General features: G+C 44.3%; 1 protein-coding gene and 1 pseudogene across 3 annotated transcripts; both read left to right on the plus strand.

The window, feature by feature from the left end:
- Positions 1 to 9702: 9702 nt before the first annotated feature.
- LOC139414090 (gap junction beta-2 protein-like) lies at positions 9703 to 11018 on the plus strand (annotated as a pseudogene).
- A 979-nt stretch (positions 11019 to 11997) lies between these two features.
- On the plus strand, positions 11998 to 18931 carry LOC139412888 (gap junction alpha-3 protein-like). Of its 3 annotated transcripts, none has more exons than XM_071159711.1 (4): positions 11998 to 12204; positions 13650 to 13712; positions 14875 to 14962; positions 15079 to 18931. In XM_071159711.1, exons 3-4 carry the CDS (start codon positions 14894 to 14896, stop codon positions 16435 to 16437), a joined length of 1428 nt encoding a protein of 475 aa, XP_071015812.1. In that variant the 5' UTR covers positions 11998 to 12204; positions 13650 to 13712; positions 14875 to 14893; the 3' UTR covers positions 16438 to 18931. The 3 variants fall into 3 exon arrangements, with proteins under 3 accessions (XP_071015812.1, XP_071015814.1, XP_071015813.1); XM_071159712.1 differs by lacking the exon at positions 11998 to 12204 and adding an exon at positions 13422 to 13525; XM_071159713.1 differs by lacking the exon at positions 13650 to 13712.
- Positions 18932 to 20340: the final 1409 nt, after the last annotated feature.

Here is a 20340-nt window from a genome sequence, read left to right on the forward strand (position 1 = left end):
CAATTGTGAAAAACTGAGTTTAAATGTATTTGGCTAAGGTGTACGTAAACATCCGACTTCAACTGTATATTAGCCCTCTGATTACAATGAAGAGCAAGACATGCCGCTCTGTTCTGGGACAGCTGCAGCTTATCTAGGTCTTTCCTTATCTAGGTCTTTTCACTCAACCACAAGACCAGACAATAGTAAAGATAACACCAAATTAGAGCCTGCAGGACTTGCTTTTTGCAGTGCGATGTCATAAAAGCAGAGCATATTTGTGATTACGGAAAGGCCTCTCCCCATCTTGACAACCATTGAATCTGTATGTTTTGACCATGACAGTTTACAATCTAAGGTAATGCCAAGTAACTTGTTCAACAGCCACACCATTCATTACCAGATTCAGTTGAGGTCTAGAATTATTGGTAAACATAGAAAAGAGTAGAGGGCCTAGAGAGCTGCCCTGCGGTACACCACACTTTGCATGTTTTAAATTAGAGAAGCTTCCATTAAAGAAAACCCTCTGAGTTCTATTAGATAGATAGCTCTGAATCCACAATATGGCAGATGTTGAAAAGCCATTCTCAACAACAGGTTAGGGTCAATAATGTCTAAGGCTGCTCTGAAATCTAACAGTACAGCGCCCACAATCTTATTATTATCCATTTCTTTCACACCAGTTAACAGGCATTTGTGTCAGGGCAGTACATGTTGATTGCCCTTCTCTATGAGCATGCTGAAAGTCTGTTGTTAATTTGTTTACAGAGAAATAGGATTGTATTTCGTCAAACACAAAACACATTTTTCCAACAGTTTGCTAACTGGCAGTAAGCTGATATGTCTGCTGTTACAACCAGTAAATGCCGCTTTACCACTCTTGGGTAGCAGAATGACTTTGGCTTCCCTCCAGGACAAAGACTTTCCTCTCGTCTCAGATTAAAGATATGACAGATAGAAGTAGCTATAGAGTCAGCTACCATCCTCAGTAGCTTTCCATCTAAGTTGTCAATGCCATGAAGTTTGTCATTATTGACAAAATTAAAACTTTAAAAACTTTTCTTTCATTATTCATTTTTTTATGCTTGAGTACGATGGCTCACTGTTCGTTGTTGGCATTTCCTGCCTCAGTTTGCCCACTTTGCCAATTAAGTAATTTTGTGATGAATAAGCCATCTGATTCGATGAAAGATGGAGTTGAATTTGTCTTTCTGCCCATAAATTCATTTAAAGTACACCAAAGTTATTTTTCTCCATTATTCTTTATATCATTCATAATACAATTTCTTCTTCTTCTTCTTCCTTTTTAGTTTAGTCACATAATTTCTCAATTTGGGGTAAGTCAGCCAGTCAGATGTGCAGCCAGACTTATTAGACACTCGTTTTGGCCCATTTCTTTCAACCATACCGTTTTTCAATTCCTCATCAATCCATGGAGCCTTAATATTTCTAACAGTCAGTTTCTTAACAAGTGAATATTTAACAATAATTGGAAGAAGCCGTTTCATAAATTCATCAAGTGCAGCGTCTGGATGCTCCTCATTAATCACATCAGACCAACATATATTTTTTATATCATCCACATTAGAGTCACAGCAAAATATTTTGTATGATCTTATACACTATTTTTGGCCCTGCTTTTGGAACTTTGGCTTTCCTGGATATAGCCACTATATTGTGATCACTGTATCCAATGTGTATGGATACAGCTTTGATAAAAGTTCTACAGTATTAGTAAAAATGTGATCAATACATGTGGATGATCGTATTCCTGTAGTGTTTGTAAACATCCTGGTAAATTGATAAATAACCTGAACCAGTTTACAGGCACTGGTTACAATGAAAAGCTTCCTCTTGAGCGGACAGCTTGATGAAAACCAGTCAATTATTCAGGTCCCCAAGAAAGTAGACCTCTCTGTTTACATCACATACACTATCAAGCATTTCACACATATTATTTTGATACCCACTGTTAGCACTTGGTGGCCTACAACAACATTGCAAAATAAAAGGCATTAGATGTGCCAAGTGAACCTGCAACCACAACACTTCAATAACACTTGCATAACACTCTAAGCATTACAGGGATATGGCTCTGAATATATACAGCAACACCTCCCCCATAAGCATTCCTGTCTCTTCTGTAGATGTTATGTCCTTGTATTGCTACTGCTGTATCATCAAATGAATTACCTAAGTGAGCTACAGAAATGGCTAATATAGGAATGTTATTGGAAGTTAGCAAGTTATTGATTTCATTAACCTTATTTCTAAGGCTACATATATTAATATGGGCTATTTTGAGCTCTTTCCTGGGTAGCTTATTAGAGATAGACATAATATGGAAAAGAGCAAACAAAGCAAGAGACAAATATATACATTCAGCAGTCCATTAACCAGTTGGTGTGTGTGTGTGTGTGTGTGTGTGTGTGTGTGTGTGTGTGTGTGTGTGTGTGTGTGTGTGTGTGTGTGTGTGTGTGTGTGTGTGTGTGTGTGTGTTTGTGTGTGTGTGTGTGTGTGTGTGCTGCGGGGTTGAAGCTATGAACCCATAGGCTTTGGCTCTCTCATCCCTTCCGGGCTTTTGGGAGGGAGGGTGGACAAGGAGCCTGTCATAGCAGATGTAAGCAATGTCCCCACGCACTCTGGCAGCTTTTATGGCTGGGACAAGTTCTTTCCTCTTCTGGCGCACAGCTTCCGGATAGTTCTAGTTGAGGAAGATATACATTCCTCTGAAGTTCTTGGCTCTTTTCAGAACAGCTATCTTGTCCTTGAATCTCAGGATCTTGACAACTATCAGCCTGGGCCTGTCACCTGGGCCGGTGGTGGGTTTTGCAGATCTTTGAGCGTGCTCCACCTCAATCTTCCTGTGGTCCATCTTCAGTTTCTCCGAGATCATTTCCCTTACTTTGTCCTCAGACTCCGTCCAGGTCTCATGTGGAGATTCTGCAATTCCGTCCACAGCCATGTTGTTCTGCCTTGAATGTCCCTCGAGATAATCTGATTTTTCCGTCATTGTTGTCATGGATTCACATACAGAACTAATGTCCTCTCTCAATGACTTACAGAATGGAGTCATATTTCCGTTCTCATATTTAAAGTCATGGAGCTGACCCTGGGAGAACTGCCAATTGTTCTTCAGGTCCTGGACCTCTCTGGTCAGGTCGTCCATTCTTTTATTAGTTGACTCCACCAGTATTTGGACAAAATACTTGAAGCTATTTTCTTGTTGTTGTGACAACTGCTTGTAGAACTCTTTTTCTTTGTTAAAAGATCCTTCCCCTGTGATAGAGAGACACCACTGTCCTCAAAGGTACTCCTGCCCGCTTTGGTCTTTGTCATGGTCGCAACACAGGTTACGCTGTAACTCCTCGCAGTTCCAGACAGGGCAGGTTACAGGGAAGATTGAAAACAACAAACAGCAGAGATCTAGACAGCCAAAAGCCGCAGTCCCAGCTACATTGGCTAACAGCGTCACGTGCTGTGTTCATGCCCTCAAGAAAACCCAGCTATTTTGATAGGCTGGCTGCTACGCCAAGCAGCTCCTCAGACCCTGGGTCGGCAGGATCACTGGACAGATAGCAGCGGTCCAAGCAACGGATGCCAGCCGCGTCGCAGGATCTAAACTCAAAAAGTAACTAGCTTCCAAGAAACTTTTCAATAGACTTTCAAAACTTTCCAAAACAACAAACCAAGCTCTCCCTTGTTCTGCGTTCAACAGGAAGTGAATATACAAATGCTAGACACTGGAATTGGTGGAGGGTGTTATGATTTTTTGTGAAAATGTCTTTCCAATCTTCCAATAGGGAAAAGCAGATTTGGAGCCATCATATAAATGGAATAAATGAAGCAGAGAATCGTGCTGAGGTGACGAGTCCTACACTCCAACATGTGTGTCTATGTACCTGCAAATGGCTGGAGGTTAATCTTTAATGAGATCTGACTGGGACCCGTGCCAAGTGTGGAGAAGTGTGAAAAAATGAATATGCACATTAATCTTCCTGTTACACAAAAACATGCCATAGAAATTCAGATAGCGCTCTCCACAGGGTGAAAGCTCAGATTGGATCTAACTGATCTGACGAAGTTCCAAAATCAGACAGTTATGCAGCCCTTGTTACATGTGCATGGAATGTGCTGCTTCTCATGCACATGTACAGAGACACACACACACTCACAGTCTCACTACACTACACACTCACTGTCTCAATACGATACACACTCACAGTCTCAATGTAATACACACTCACTGTCTCAATACGATACACACACAGTCTCAATGCAATACACACTCACAGTCTCAATGCAATACACACTCACTGTCTCAATACGGTACACAGTCACAGTCTCAATGCAATACACACTCACTGTCTCAATACAATACACACTCACTGTCTCAATACAATACACACTCACAGTCTCACTACAATACACACTCACTGTCTCAATGCAATACACACTCACAGTCTCAATGCAATACACACTCACTGTCTCAATACGGTACACACTCACAGTCTCAATGCAATACACACTCACTGTCTCAATACAATACACACTCACAGTCTCAATACGGTACACACTCACAGTCTCAATGCAATACACACTCACAGTCTCAATACGGTACACACTCACAGTCTCAATGCAATACACACTCACAGTCTCAATGCAATACACACTCACTGTCTCAATGCAATACACACTCACAGTCTCAATGCAATACACACTCACTGTCTCAATACGGTACACACTCACAGTCTCAATGCAATACACACTCACTGTCTCAATACAATACACACTCACAGTCTCAATACGGTACACACTCACAGTCTCAATGCAATACACACTCACTGTCTCAATACGATACACACACAGTCTCAATGCAATACACACTCACAGTCTCAATGCAATACACACTCACTGTCTCAATACGGTACACAGTCACAGTCTCAATGCAATACACACTCACTGTCTCAATACAATACACACTCACTGTCTCAATACAATACACACTCACAGTCTCACTACAATACACACTCACTGTCTCAATGCAATACACACTCACAGTCTCAATGCAATACACACTCACTGTCTCAATACGGTACACACTCACAGTCTCAATGCAATACACACTCACTGTCTCAATACAATACACACTCACAGTCTCAATACGGTACACACTCACAGTCTCAATGCAATACACACTCACAGTCTCAATACGGTACACACTCACAGTCTCAATGCAATACACACTCACTGTCTCAATACGGTACACACTCACTGTCTCAATACAATACAATACACACTCACAGTCTCAATGCAATACACACTCACAGTCTCAATACAATACACACTCACTGTCTCAATACAATACACACTCACTGTCTCAATACGGTACACACTCACTGTCTCAATACAATACACACTCACTGTCTCAATACAATACACACTCACTGTCTCAATACGGTACACACTCACAGTCTCACTACAATACACACTCACTGTCTCAATACAATACACACTCACTGCCTCAATACAATACAATACACACTCACTGTCTCAATACAATACAATACACACTCACTGTCTCAATACAATACACACTCACTGTCTCAATACGGTACACACTCACTGTCTCAATACAATACAATACACACTCACTGTCTCAATACAATACACACTCACTGTCTCAATACAATACACACTCACTGTCTCAATACAATACACAGTCTAAATACTATACAAACTTTCTCAGATGAGCAAATCACATCTGGCTGAGGAGGACAGTACCAGTTATCATCACTCTGGTTGTGTCTCTTGTCATGCAGCACCAGACCCCAGTGTCAACTCACCTCGTTGGTAAACAGAACTGTTGTTGTCGCCAAAAGGAGCCACACAAAGCAGTGCCTGTACTCACTTCCCACCCCACCTCAGCCCTTTCGAGCCCTGTACCCCCTCCTTCCTCTGCCCTCACCAGGGTTTGTGACCAGTGCCCACACTTCAGCTCCTCTGCTCTGTCCACACCCAATCTACCATTGGGCATCCGCCCCCAATCCCCAAGAAATAGGAGACAAACGTGTGTGTGTATGTGTGTGTGTGTCCTCACTGTGCCCTGCTGTTATCCTGGTGGGGCAGGATGGGGGTGATTAGGGAAACCCAATCTGGTGGGAGCAGTTTGGTAGTGAGGGATGAAGGGAGGGAAGAACAGAGTAGGGAACAGAGAGATGAATAGAAAGGAAAGTGTTTCACCTCATCCACTGAGCCATTCAGACAGAAGGGGAGTGTTTGGGATGGAATCGTGTATACTGCTAAAATGCAGTTCAACCAAGGTGCATGAATAAACTGGATCTTGCAAGCACCTGGATGGGGGTGGGATGGGGTTGAGTTGGGGTAGGGTTCAATGTGTTTTGTAGAGTGTTTAAGTCTTGATTTAGCTAAAAATTCATAGTGTGTAAAACATTCCCTGAGGTCAACATTTTGACCATATTTGAGTGTAAAGACATCAAGACCTGGTTTGTGTATCCACACACCCAAAAAAGTATAATCACCCAATGTGGGATTCGCTGTTTGGTTAGAACCACAAGAAAGCAAAACAAAACCTCTTTTGATAAACTGACTGAATGAACTCCTCCTCGGTCAGTATATACAGTGCCTTGCGAAAGTATTCGGCCCCCTTGAACTTTGCGACCTTTTGCCACATTTCAGGCTTCAAACATAAAGATATAAAACTGTATTTTTTTTTTTTGAAGAATCAACAACAAGTGGGACACAATCATGAAGTGGAACGACATTTACTTGATATTTCAAACTTTTTTAACAAATCAAAAACTGAAAAATTGGGCGTGCAAAATTATTCAGCCCCCTTAAGTTAATACTTTGTAGCGCCACCTTTTGCTGCGATTACAGCTGTAAGTCGCTTGGGGTATGTCTCTATCAGTTTTGCACATCGAGAGACTGACATTTTTTCCCATTCCTCCTTGCAAAACAGCTTGAGCTCAGTGAGGTTGGATGGAGAGCATTTGTGAACAGCAGTTTTCAGTTCTTTCCACAGATTCTCGATTGGATTCAGGTCTGGACTTTGACTTGGCCATTCTAACACCTGGATATGTTTATTTTTGAACCATTCCATTGTAGATTTTGCTTTATGTTTTGGATCATTGTCTTGTTGGAAGACAAATCTCCGTCCCAGTCTCAGGTCTTTTGCAGACTCCATCAGGTTTTCTTCCAGAATGGTCCTGTATTTGGCTCCATCCATCTTCCCATCAATTTTAACCATCTTCCCTGTCCCTGCTGAAGAAAAGCAGGCCCAAACCATGATGCTGCCACCACCATGTTAGACAGTGGGTATGGTGTGTTCAGGGTGATGAGCTGTGTTGCTTTTACGCCAAACATAACGTTTTGCATTGTTGCCAAAAAGTTCAATTTTGGTTTCATCTGACCAGAGCACCTTCTTCCACATGTTTGGTGTGTCTCCCAGGTGGCTTGTGGCAAACTTTAAACAACACTTTTTATGGATATCTTTAAGAAATGGCTTTCTTCTTGCCACTCTTCCATAAAGGCCAGATTTGTGCAATATACGACTGATTGTTGTCCTATGGACAGAGTCTCCCACCTCAGCTGTAGATCTCTGCAGTTCATCCAGAGTGATCATGGGCCTCTTGGCTGCATCTCTGATCAGTCTTCTCCTTGTATGAGCTGAAAGTTTAGAGGGACGGCCAGGTCTTGGTAGATTTGCAGTGGTCTGATACTCCTTCCATTTCAATATTATCGCTTGCACAGTGCTCCTTGGGATGTTTAAAGCTTGGGAAATATTTTTGTATCCAAATCCGGCTTTAAACTTCTTCACAACAGTATCTCGGACCTGCCTGGTGTGTTCCTTGTTCTTCATGATGCTCTCTGCGCTTTTAACGGACCTCTGAGACTATCACAGTGCAGGTGCATTTATACGGAGACTTGATTACACACAGGTGGATTGTATTTATCATCATTAGTCATTTAGGTCAACATTGGATCATTCAGAGATCCTCACTGAACTTCTGGAGAGAGTTTGCTGCACTGAAAGTAAAGGGGCTGAATAATTTTGCACGCCCTATTTTTCAGTTTTTGATTTGTTAAAAAAGTTTGAAATATCCAATAAATGTCGTTCATGATTGTGTCACTTCCTGATTGTGTCCCACTTGTTTTTGATTCTTCACAAAAAAATACAGTTTTATATCTTTATGTTTGAAGCCTGAAATGTGGCAAAAGGTCGCAAAGTTCAAGGGGGCCGAATACTTTCGCAAGGCACTGTATATACACACACACACGCACACACACACACACACACACACACACACACACACACACACACACACACATAAATAAATATATTTGAGTGAAGCAGAGAAAGATGCAGATCAGCACAACATCTATGGCTGTGTTTCTTATACATAGGAACATCTGCTCAAGACTCACTCAAACTGCACTTGTCGTCACTCCAGATTTCAGCTCCGCCCCGAAACTGACGTCACGTAGGTGAATCCACAAGTTCAGGTGCGTCTCTGAGAGCGCTCAGAGCACATCAGTTCTAGTCAGCGGTAAATCAGTGGACTGTGTCTCACCCTAGACGGTCTCTCCCTGGAGCTCTGTTGGATCTGACTATGGCAGAGTGAACCAAGCAGAAGAAGTAGGGATACATGGAGCCTCCCTGACACTCAGGAGAGAAAAGGTGAGGACAGGCTGATGTGTTGTTCTGTTCTCTGTCAGCTGACTTCTTTTTCTCTATTTATTTCATTAGATTAAACATTTCAAAAACTTTGGAGACGTGTTATGTAAAATATATTTTTGTTATCACATGATGAAAGTATTGTGGGGTTGAAAATAATAATTTCATGCACAATGTCTTGAATTGACCTATCATAATAATAATAGATGTATTTTATATAGGGCTTTTCATTACACATTGAATCTCAAAGTCACTTTAAAAACACCTTATGAAGTGAATAAAAAAACAACACAACCCCATTGATGTGAATATTGTGTGTCTTCGAGAGGTGAATGTAACGTGCAGTTATAAAAACTTAGTACGGCTATATAGCTCAGCTGTACACTCTTGGGGGGAACCTAAAAGGTTTCTTCGGCTGTCCCCATAGGATAAACCTTTGTAGAAGCCGTTTTGGTACTAGGTAGAACCCTTTTGGTTCCAGGTAGAACCCTTTTTGGTTCCATGAAGAACCCTTTCCACGGTTCTACATGGAACCCTAAAGGGTTTGATTTGGAACCTTTCCCTATGGGGAAAGACAAAGAACCCCTTTTTTCTAAGAGTACTACACATTAGAAATGTTGGCTGGATCAGTAGTTCATTATAACATTGGCACTGGTCTAGCCAAGCAAATGTATTCAGTTCTCTTTCTCTGTCTCTCTCTCCTCCTCCTCTCATCTCTATGCTTCCTCCTCTCATCTCTATACTTCCTCCTCTCATCTCATTCTTATTCTCCTCCCTCTCTATTTATTTTTTTAACCTCAACTTTCACCCCCCTTCTCCTCTCCTCTCTCCCTAGAGTAGAGTGGATTGTTCCTGGGCAGCAGAGGAACGATGAGCTTGGGGACCCTGTACCTAATACTTTCTTATCTCCTCCTTCCTCTCTCTTCCCTCCAACTCTCCCTACTTCGATCCAGCTCTCACCCCCTCTCTCCTCTGGTCTCTCCTCAGGGTAGAGGTGTGTGTTCTGGGCCAGAGGAGCAGGAGAGATGACCTGGGGGACCCTGTATGCCCAGCTGGCTGGTGTGAACCGCCACTCCACCAGCCTGGGGAAGGTGTGGCTGTCTGTCCTCTTCATCTTCCGTGTCACTGTGCTGGTCCTGGCGGCCGAAAGCGTCTGGGGGGACGAACAGAGTGACTTTGTCTGCAACACCCTGCAGCCGGGCTGCGAGAACGTCTGCTACGACCACTTCTTCCCCGTGTCCCACATCAGGCTCTGGTGTCTGCAGCTTGTCTTCGTCTCCACGCCCGCTCTCCTCGTCGCCATGTACGTGGCCTACCGTAATCACGGCGACAAACGCCAGGTCCTGCAGCAGGGTTCAGTCGGGGGGCGTTGCCGCAGCGACAAGGCCCAGGCAGCCCAGGAGGCTGAGCTAGAGAGTCTGAGGAGGCGGAGGCTGCCAATCACCGGGCCGTTGTGGTGGACGTACGCCTGTAGTCTGGTCTTCCGCCTGCTGTTCGAGGGAGGCTTCATGTACGTACTGTGTTAGCTCACTGAGCAAAGCCTAACAAGTCTTTATTTCAGGCAGACAAGTTACATGAGTGTAGCTCAATGAACCACCTCCATTACATACAAACGCTTAAGAATAATATGTCGATACACTTCCTCAAGATTCATGACATCACCATGTACAAGTGTAAGATCTTAATTTGATCACCCTGTTGCAGGAGAATGTTCCCGCAATGCAGGAAATGTAAATCTTGTAGTGTATTTGGGGTTAAAAAGGCTTCTGAAGTTTGTAATTTCCACTTTGAAATGTCAGACATGATTTTCCCTTTAAGAAAAATATATCAACCCTTACAAAAATGTCCATTAATTATAATCCACATAATAATTCACATTTCCTGTTGCTGTAGGATTATTTACCCGCTGTTGCAAACTGGCTGAAATAAAGATGCTACATCTGTAGTACTAAGGTTTTATCTTCCCCTTCGTTCTCCAGGTATGCTCTGTACGTCTTGTACGACGGCTTCCAGATGCCCAGGCTGGTCCAGTGTGACCAGTGGCCCTGTCCCAACGTGGTGGACTGCTTTGTCTCCCGCCCCACGGAAAAAACTGTCTTCACCGTTTTCATGGCCGCCTCCTCCTGTGTCTGTATGGCACTCAACATGGCCGAACTGGCCTACCTGGTCGCCAAGGCTATCGCTCGGTGCCCGTCATCACGGCGCAGAGGGGGGAAACAGAAAGGGAAGGGTGCAAACTGTTCCTCAACCTCTTCCAAAGACAAGACTGCAGCAGAACAAGAAGAATGAGAAGTTGTTGTCGTCCTCTTCGTCTGGGTCCACCTGCAGCAAGGCGGTGTGAGGACAGAGGGAGCTATAGACATAGCGTACATATGCACACACAGACGTGCAAAACATAAGTAGCCTACAGTACACACACAAACACACTGAAACATAAATATGTGTAAACACTGTGTAGTCCACTCCAGACATGCACAGAAGATCTCCTTCCCTGCTCAGTCACTGGAGTCACTACGCCATCTAGTGGCCAATATTCACACATGGCCACTGACCCCTCACAGACGAAGACAGGCCGACAGACAGACAGACAGACAGACAGACAGACAGACAGACAGTTTGTATTGCTCCTATGGAATTGTGATGTTGGTAATGAAGAGATAACATTGTAAATACACTGACAATGGCATTCGCAGAACCACAGTAGAGTACTATGAGTAAAGGCTTATGCAATGACCTACAGAGGATGTGTGTGTTTTAAAAACTTGTGAAATAAAAACATATTAGATATTTGATATACTGTCGGATCATTGAGACACATTTTAGCAAAGCTGCATTTCACAATTTGGGTGATGGTGAGTGGGCAGATGTTTGTAAATCATGTGGTTGTGTTAGTGGGCCTGAGGAAGCACATCCCAGCACTTAATCATGAGATGTGATGTATTATATATATTATTTTTAGATAGCATAAATGTAAAATAGAGTACTAGAAAAAATATACAAAGTGCACAAAAAAGATGTTCAGATAGTACAGATAATATAGGAGAGGAACATCCAGTCCTTTATTATAACTCATCTATATGCATGTATGCCTACTCTCCAACATAGTCATTTTCCCCCTGCGCGCGGAGACGCCATGCAACATTTTGGAGTCCTGGTGTGGAATTTCGGAAGAGCAGGGTGGCAGGGCGGGATGGGAGGTGACAGGGGTTGATGGGTGGGCGACGCCGCCCACACCCTCCACCCTCCCCCACGCGTGCACTCATGGATGGTCACACAATGTGACAGTAGCGATGGCTGGGCACGGGACGCAGGCGCTGCGCTTTGCGGGACCCCATCTCCAGGTTCCACACGCGCCCTTAGACTAGCATCGCTTTGCTCACCCTCGCGCTGTCTCTCTCTCTCTCTCTCTTGTTCGCTCTCTTTCTCTCGCGCACGCCTGGCCTCGAACCCCGCGGGAGAAAAGAAGAGAACACAGATCGCGACGCTTCCGGAAAAAGTTTTTGGCCGGCCGCTTTCAAAGGAGATTGGTAAGCTGTCAGAGCTGGGGAGTGAGAGGGAAGGGGAGGGATCTTTCTACCTGGGAAGGTCTGTAGGATTTTCCAAGCCTTTCAAAATATGGATAGCTTCAGTGACCACCGGATATTGCTTCAAGTGGCCAAGGCTTAGGAGGTCTGTCCATCCACCCTGTCCTTACGCTTATTTGGGAACGCCAAGTAGACACTTTTACGCTCACCAATTCCAATGCGAGTGATGTTGACTTGACTTATCCTGCAATCAATTAGTGTATCAATAGGTATTCTGTTAGGATATCTACTGCCTAAGGTTAATATATTTAAATAACTTGGGTCAGTGTGGTCAAAGAGTTAAATGGTGCGGCCGCTGGAACACAATGCCGCTGATCCCCGTCAATAGCCAGTGCCAAGGAGCACAATGTGCGTCTGGCAGCTTCTCTATTGTCACAGGTGACAGACGGTATTTCATCAAAACCTCAAAAGGATCAACACATATACTGTGCAGCTCGACACATACTGTTATTATAGAGGGGTATTGCACCACTTTGATACCAGCGCGTTATTGAGTAGGCTAGGCCAGGAATAACGACCATGGAGTCATCTATTGAAATTAACATTGAACTGTAGAAGGCCAGTGATTTGAGTTGAGCTGATATGGGCTACATTCAGCAACAATGCACCATAAAATCGATAGATTGGGATACTATGGTAATCATAGTAATCATAGATTTGACAGTAACAGCCTGCCTGTGTTTTAACATGGGGAAAATAGGTCCTTGTTTTCAAAGTTTGTAAAACCACTTCATGTCCAAACAGGAGTTTGTAACAGGTGGGATCTAATGCAGCTGGGATCTGTTGTTTTGTGGTTGTTGTATCTATGCATTGGTGATATAAAGCCCTCTGTAAATGCATATCAGTCGATCCGGGGCAAATATTTCCCCTCATCAGCAGTTCTGTGTTCTGATGATCCGAGCATTCCTCCCAGGCTGTTATGTACTCATTCAGACTGCCACAGATGGCCAGCCATTGTAACCCGCTTGTCCAGCAACACACAGACAGGCCTATGGATGGATTGTATACATTCCTCAATTAAATCTGCCTTTCAAAACAAAACACATATGTCTATCAATGCTGTGGCATTCATAGGGTTCATGGTTCCATGTAGTCTGTCCAATTAGAAACACCAGTCACCTATTTCAGAGAAATAGACATTTTGGGGGAAGATGATGTAGGTTTTTGACTTTGAAGACATGATACATTTTTATTGGTGGCCAGTAGGCTTGTAGCCAGTTTAAAAAGATTAGAGTTTTCCACTCATCTCCGAAGTGTCTATATCGTAAGTTGCATGGACAATAGGCATACAAAAGAATGGTTAATTAGGGTATTTGGGTAATGTGAGCATATTTAAATGACATTATAATTGTAATTCATAACTGATATGATTTGTTTTTTGCTTCCAGGTATTGTATTTATTTTGAACCACTAGTTGATGGATTTATCACTGACAATACAACAACATTTTAGTAAGTCCACCGTCTGTCACTACTTTGGGTGCTTTTTTGTGTCATTGGATATCTGGTCCTTTTTTCGTCTGCTTTGCAATGTGTTCAAAAGTTGCCGTGGGAACTAGATTCTCAATTGTAGCAGACTTCAAATTGATACAACTGTAAAATGTCAGCACCGGGAAAAACTTTCCTTTGAATTGCTGCTAATGATTCTAGTAGGCCTGTAAGAAGCACAATGGTGGGTCAGGATTTTTTATTGGCACGTTTAACCTCAGTCTCCAGTACTGTGATTAGAGAATGTATTAGAGAAGTATGTGGCCGGCCGAGAGTGAAAGTGATCAAGGCAGCTTGTTAGTCCCGTATGACTGACTCGATGGCGTCCATCCTGTGTGTGAGGGTGGTTGTTCGGTGGTCTCCACAGCTGTTCTGGGCTGTGCTGAGTGGGATGCCACATTACAGAATCTCCAGATATAAATATATTAGAACAGATATGTATCATTTACGTAGAACATGGAATCATGCCGCCTCCTAAATGCAACCCTGCTGCCTCCTTCAGTGCCAAACACATTGGCTTTGACTGAGAGATTGTGTGACTTCACAGAGTGATGTCGGGAGCAGAAAGTGCATAGGATGGATACAATGTGTGTGCATAATATGACAGTAATCTTTTGTAATATTATGGCTTCAAACCAGAGGTCAATGTTTGTTTTGGTTTCTGAACCTGTACATTTTCATTCAAAGTTTTTATTCCCCTCTTCTCTCATGTCCCCCTCTCTCATTTTCCTACCTCCCTTTCTTATTTTCTTACCCTCTCAATTGTTACTCACCCGTGCTTGTGCTCCCCCTCTCCCTAGCCTATGCTCTCTCATTCTGTGTGTGTTCTCTCCCCACCTCTCTCTTCCCTCTCATCCCCAGTCAGTGCCTACACAGCCCTATTCCCTCTCTGTTGCTCCCACCTATCTCCAGCTTTCCAGCTTTCCCCTACCTCTCTATCTGCACCTCTCTCCTGCTTCACCCAACCTCTCTCCTCCAGCCTCTCCCCTCCTCTCTCCCCCAGCCTCTCCCCACCTCTCTCCCCCAGCCTCTCCCCACCTCTCTCCCCCAGCCATTCCCCCCAGCCTCTCCCCACCCAGGCCTCACCCAGTTGCTACTCATCCCAGGCTGTGCTCTCTCTCCCCAGGCTAGAAATCGTGTGAAGCATGGGTGACTGGAGCTTTCTGGGGCGGCTGCTGGAGAACGCTCAAGAACACTCCACCGTGATTGGCAAGGTGACTGATTGATCGATTGATATATTTATACAGTTATTTGATTGGTTGACCGTTTTATTCCTGTGGTATATAGCCCCTTATGCCGTCTTATGTGGCGTTATGTCCCTTGTGTCCAGGTGTGGCTGACAGTCCTCTTCATCTTTCGTATCCTGGTCCTGGGGGCGGCTGCGGAGGAAGTGTGGGGAGACGAGCAGTCGGACTTCACCTGCAACACGCAGCAGCCCGGTTGCGAGAACGTGTGCTACGACGAAGCCTTCCCCATCTCGCACATCCGCTTCTGGGTGCTGCAGATTATCTTCGTGTCCACGCCCACCTTGATCTACCTGGGACACGTGCTGCACATTGTCCGCATGGAGGAGAAACACCGGGAGAAGGAGGAGGAGCAGCGGAAGGCCAGCCGGCACCAGGAGGAGAGAGACCCTCTGTACAGGAACGGAGGAGGAGGAGGGAAAAAGGAGAAGCCCCCAATCAGAGACGAGCACGGTAAAATCCGCATCCGGGGGGCTCTCCTGCGCACATACGTGTTCAACATCATCTTCAAGACGCTGTTCGAAGTGGGCTTCATCCTGGGTCAGTACTTCCTGTATGGCTTCCAGCTCAGCCCCCTGTATAAGTGTGGTCGCTGGCCCTGCCCCAACACGGTTGACTGCTTCATCTCACGCCCCACAGAGAAGACCATCTTCATCATCTTCATGCTGGTGGTAGCCTGCGTCTCCCTGCTACTCAACCTGCTGGAGATATACCACCTGGGATGGAAGAAGGTGAAGCAGGGGGTCAGCAACGAGTTTGCGCCCGACCGAATGGCGCTCCCCCTGGCCAGAGACGAGGCGGTGGAGTCCAACATGATCCAGGAGGGGATCGCCCACCCGGCCCTCAACTGCTTGCCCACGTATGGTGGTGTGAACGTGGTGTACCTGCCCAACGAGCAGGCAAACGCCATGGCCGCTTTATCCGAGCAGCAGGCAGCGGCGGCGGAACTCAAGATGGACCCTTTCCATGAAGACTTCCTGCTGGAGGCTCCTCCCACATCCTTCTACAACAGTGAGGGCAGTGGCCAGCAGCAGTCCATGGAGCAGAACTGGGCCAACATGGCCATGGAACTGCAGACCCTGGACGCTGCCAAGTCCTCCTCCTACCCTCCTCTTCCCTCCTCCCCTTCTCCGCCACCCTCCTCCTCCTCCCACACCTCCTCTGACCAGGAGCAGTCACCCCCTCCACCGGACACTGCCCCTCTTATCCCCGACTCCCGCTCCTCCACCCTCCCGCTGGGGGAATCGAGAAGGGGTGAGGAGCACCAGCAGCAGGAAGAAGAGGAAGCAGAGGCGGCGCTGCCACTGACGCACGTTGATGATGTCACAGTGACCCGGGTGGAGATGCACGAGCCGCCCATTTTCATAGCGGCGGACGCCCGCAGGCTGAGCAGGGCCAGCAAGACCAGCAGTGTCCGAGCCCGGCCCGACGACCTTGCTGTGTAACACATACACACACACACACTCTCACACACCTTCACACAATCACATACAAACACATGCAGACCCCTATCCACCACCGCACCCCAACGCCTCTGGGTTCTATACATTTTATATCTTTGAGGCTCAGGTGTCAAATGTTGTGTGAAATACAGAGGCGATGTGGGAGGGGGGGGCTCTGGAGTTGAGATGCTCCTGACATTACTCTCTACAAAAGTTGCGTTATCTGGAGATGCATTCGGTGAGGTGAGGCATAGCTTAGTGCCTCAACGTTATGAGGTGCCAACACGTGTGTGGAGAGGGAACACACACATTCACTGTTTGCAGCTCAGATGCCATGAAAGGATTAGAGATATTGGACTAACTAGTTTGGGACATTAGCAACATTTCGGATGAATATAATTCTGCTGTTTTCTTTAGTCTTTGATGGTAGACATCAGAAGAGGGTTTGTGCTTTCGTTCATTTCTTTCTCTCCCCCCTTTTCTTTTTTCTTTCCTTGTGATGGACCCTTTAAGATGAAGCCGATGTGTCCTATTGTCTCTTCCTGGTGTCTGTCTGTCTGCCTCGTAGCTAGCCGTCTGTCTGTTCCATGCTCACCCTTCCTATTAAGCTGAATGAAGAGAGGGACGCTCTGACAGTATGGTGGAGTGGAGAAAGACAGGGATGAGGTACCTGGGTGGCACTTTATTCAAAATGACTTGCTATTTACTTACAAATGACATGTTAATCACACACGACTAGGCACATTTTGGTACCAGGTAGTTAACAATGAAGTACCCTCTGATAATATGTAATGTACCAGTAAATACCAGGTTAATACCAGTGCATAAGGTAACGTCCTACCGGTTACTGTCGTGTGTAGCCATACTAGTGTGAAGCTTCAACCTATGTTACCACCGCGATCCCAACCTGAGGCTTGGTCTTTAGGCTTCACAGGCTTTGTGTGTGTGTGTGTGTTTCTGTACGTTTCTGTGTGTGTGTGTGTGTGTGTGTGTGTGTGTGTGTGTGTGTGTGTGTGTGTGTGTGTGTGTGTGTGTGTGTGTGTGTGTGTGTGTGTGTGTGTGTGTGTGTGTGTGTGTGTGTGTGTGTGTGTGTGCGCGCGCGCAATAGATATATTATAGAGTCTTGTTTCAATGTCTACAACAACATTTTGGCAGTTACATCAGGGTAAATAATATATATATGTAAATATATTACATAGTACATATAGGGTATGTTATACATATAGAATTATGACTTATAAAGAACCCATACTGATGCTTGTGTTTGCAGTGTGTTAAAGAAGTGTGTGTCCTCATCGTAAAGAAATTCAGCAGATTTAAGACTGTAGGCCCCCACTGGTAGTCAGTATGGGAAGTTTCAGTATAGTGCTTAGAGAGAGTAGGCAATAGAATTGCTAGAAGATAGATAGATAAGGAGTATTATTTAAGGCAATGACATTTCATTCTTTGTTACTGAGTCATAATAGCAAAATCAATAGGAATGTGCATTTGCGTATCATTTTCTTAAACTCCTGCCAGTTTTTTAAATCAGAAAATGGCTCTTAACATGCAGTTGTATTTCTTTTAAGCTTCCTGTTTTTTCTCTCTCCAAATTAATTAATTTTATTGTCATCTAACATTCAGGAAAAAATCATAGCTATCGAACAATGTTTTGGACAAATCTCTTTTGCATTTTGTACCTCTATTTTGTACCTTTATGTTTTGAACAACGGTATATTCTGTTACTGTGAAACTACAACTCACTACTACTGACTCCCTCAAGCACTTGACCTTTGACCTTGTTATGATGAAATCATATGTTATCATTCCACCACCACCTGGGGTTATTACCATAAAGCAACAAGAAGCAGGGGGCACTTCAATTTTGCTATTTAAAGTAAGAACAGAAAGTTGTGATTCTTACAGTACATTTCAACAATGTAGATAGGCTGTTTGTTCCCATTTCTCTCTCTATCTCCCCCTCCTTTACCCTCACACTCGTCCTTCCTTCCTTCCTTTCTTTTCTCTCTTTCTTTTATTCTCTCTCTCTCTCTACACACACACACACACAAACTCTACATTGGGGTACATCTTGGGATAGAGGGTTTAGACCGAGACTGTGAATGGGCTGTTGCTGTGTTCTGCTGTATGATGTGTTAAAATGCTTAGAGAATCAGGTCTGCTGCTTGTTGCGTTGCCACACACACAGAATCCAAGTGCCTCACAAATCGTTTACATACCATGCACATACAGTATGTTAAAAAAAAGCCACCAGGTGATGGGATCGAGCTGTGACATTGTAATCCAAAAAAAACGCTGTCCACCAAAGAGAGAAAATCTAAAATGGCCACCAATAGAACTCTGTTAAGAGTTGTTGAAAACAGGTTACGTTTCTGTTAACTCGTCATTTCTGTTTCTAACCTTGTCATTCCGGTTGTTTAAAGTTGACACTTTAGCATGTAGATAATGATCTGGACAGTTAAGACAGAATGGTGTTCTAAGATCAAATAACAAAGGACATCTCAAAAAGAGGATGTCTCAATATTTTAGAAAGTATTTACAAAAAAAATTTATTTTGAAAAAAATCAAGAGGTGTTTGGCTAGGTTAAAGTTATACTCCATTGTTGTGTCAGGCACCCCCCCCCCCCCCCCCCCCCCATCAGAAAACTGACATTTTGTTGGACTTTTGGAATCTCTGGCGTGGAGTGAGATTTCATTGGCCAGTGAGGCAGGGAAGGAGATTTAGACATGCTCAGACCAGATACCCCATTGTGAAATCACTGTCTATGAAGAGAAGTGCCTTACGTCTGAACTTTTGTAAGAACATGTTGATGTAAATGTTAATTTACCTCAAATGTTTACAAAACTGTTACTGAATAAACTTTTTGTACCATATCTAACTTGTCGCCTGGGGGTTTTGTTTGGTGAAATAAAATATGTACTTTGGCTTCTCACAATGCATAAAGAGAGAAAAAGTTATCCTTTTTGAGGACATGGGGGTATGAAGGGAGGGGGAGTCGAAGTGAGAGGAAAGGAAGGGGTGGGGGAGAGAGGAGAAGGGAGTGAGAGGTTGGCAAGACACACAGGCACACGGTTTTCACACTGTGATGAGGAACGTCCATCAAAATGTAATTTAGTTTCCTTTATAACATGTAACTATAGCTAGCCTATCTGACAGGCTGTAACCAACACCAATGGGGAACAGTTGGGTGTGATAGTGAAATTCAAGATATCTCAGTCACTTTCAGTACTTAGCCCTTACTGGTTCAGTATTCACAGAGATAAAAATACAATTTGGGGAGGGGCCTGAGGGAAGTGGAGGGGTGAAATGAATAACTATCTTGGAGAATTGGGGACGTCTGGAGTGAATTTAGTGGATTGAAGAAAAGATAGTGGGCGAAGTCTTGGACTAGGAGAGGAAGATCTTAGTCCTTGGAAGAGTACAGACAGCATATTCCATCCTTAGCTCTCCCTCTCTTCCTTCCCATCTCCCTCTTTTGCTCTACATACAGCTCTCCTACTCTTCCTGTCTCTCTCTCTCCCCCAAACCCCACTCTGTAGTGTGCTCTCTCCCGCTACATACCTCCCCTCCCTCCACATCTCCCTCTCCCCCGCCTCTCAATTGAATTCAAGGGGCTTTATTGGCATGGGAAACACATGTTAACATTGCCAATGCAAGTGAAGTAGATAATATACAAAAAAGAAATAAACAATAAAAATGAACAGTAAACATTACACTCACAAAAGTTCAAAAAAATAAAGACATTACAAATGTCATAGTATGTACTGTATATATACAGTGTTGCAACAATGTGCAAATGGTTAAAGTACAAAAGGGAAAATAAATAAGCATAAGTATGGGTTGTATTTACAATGGTGTTTACTCTTCAATGGTTGACCTTTTCTTGTGGCGACAGGTCACAAATC

The sequence above is a fragment of the Oncorhynchus clarkii genome, chromosome 7 (assembly GCF_045791955.1).
Source record: "Oncorhynchus clarkii lewisi isolate Uvic-CL-2024 chromosome 7, UVic_Ocla_1.0, whole genome shotgun sequence".
NCBI lineage: Eukaryota > Metazoa > Chordata > Actinopteri > Salmoniformes > Salmonidae > Oncorhynchus > Oncorhynchus clarkii.

Excerpts from the sequence above, each read along its gene's own strand:
- LOC139412888 (XM_071159711.1), top strand. The coding sequence starts at position 14,894 with ATGGGTGACTGGAGCTTTCTGGGGCGGCTGCTGGAGAACGCTCAAGAA. Across the intron at positions 14,963-15,078 it reads ACTCCACCGTGATTGGCAAG|GTGTGGCTGACAGTCCTCTT; the intron begins GTGACTGATTGA and ends CCTTGTGTCCAG.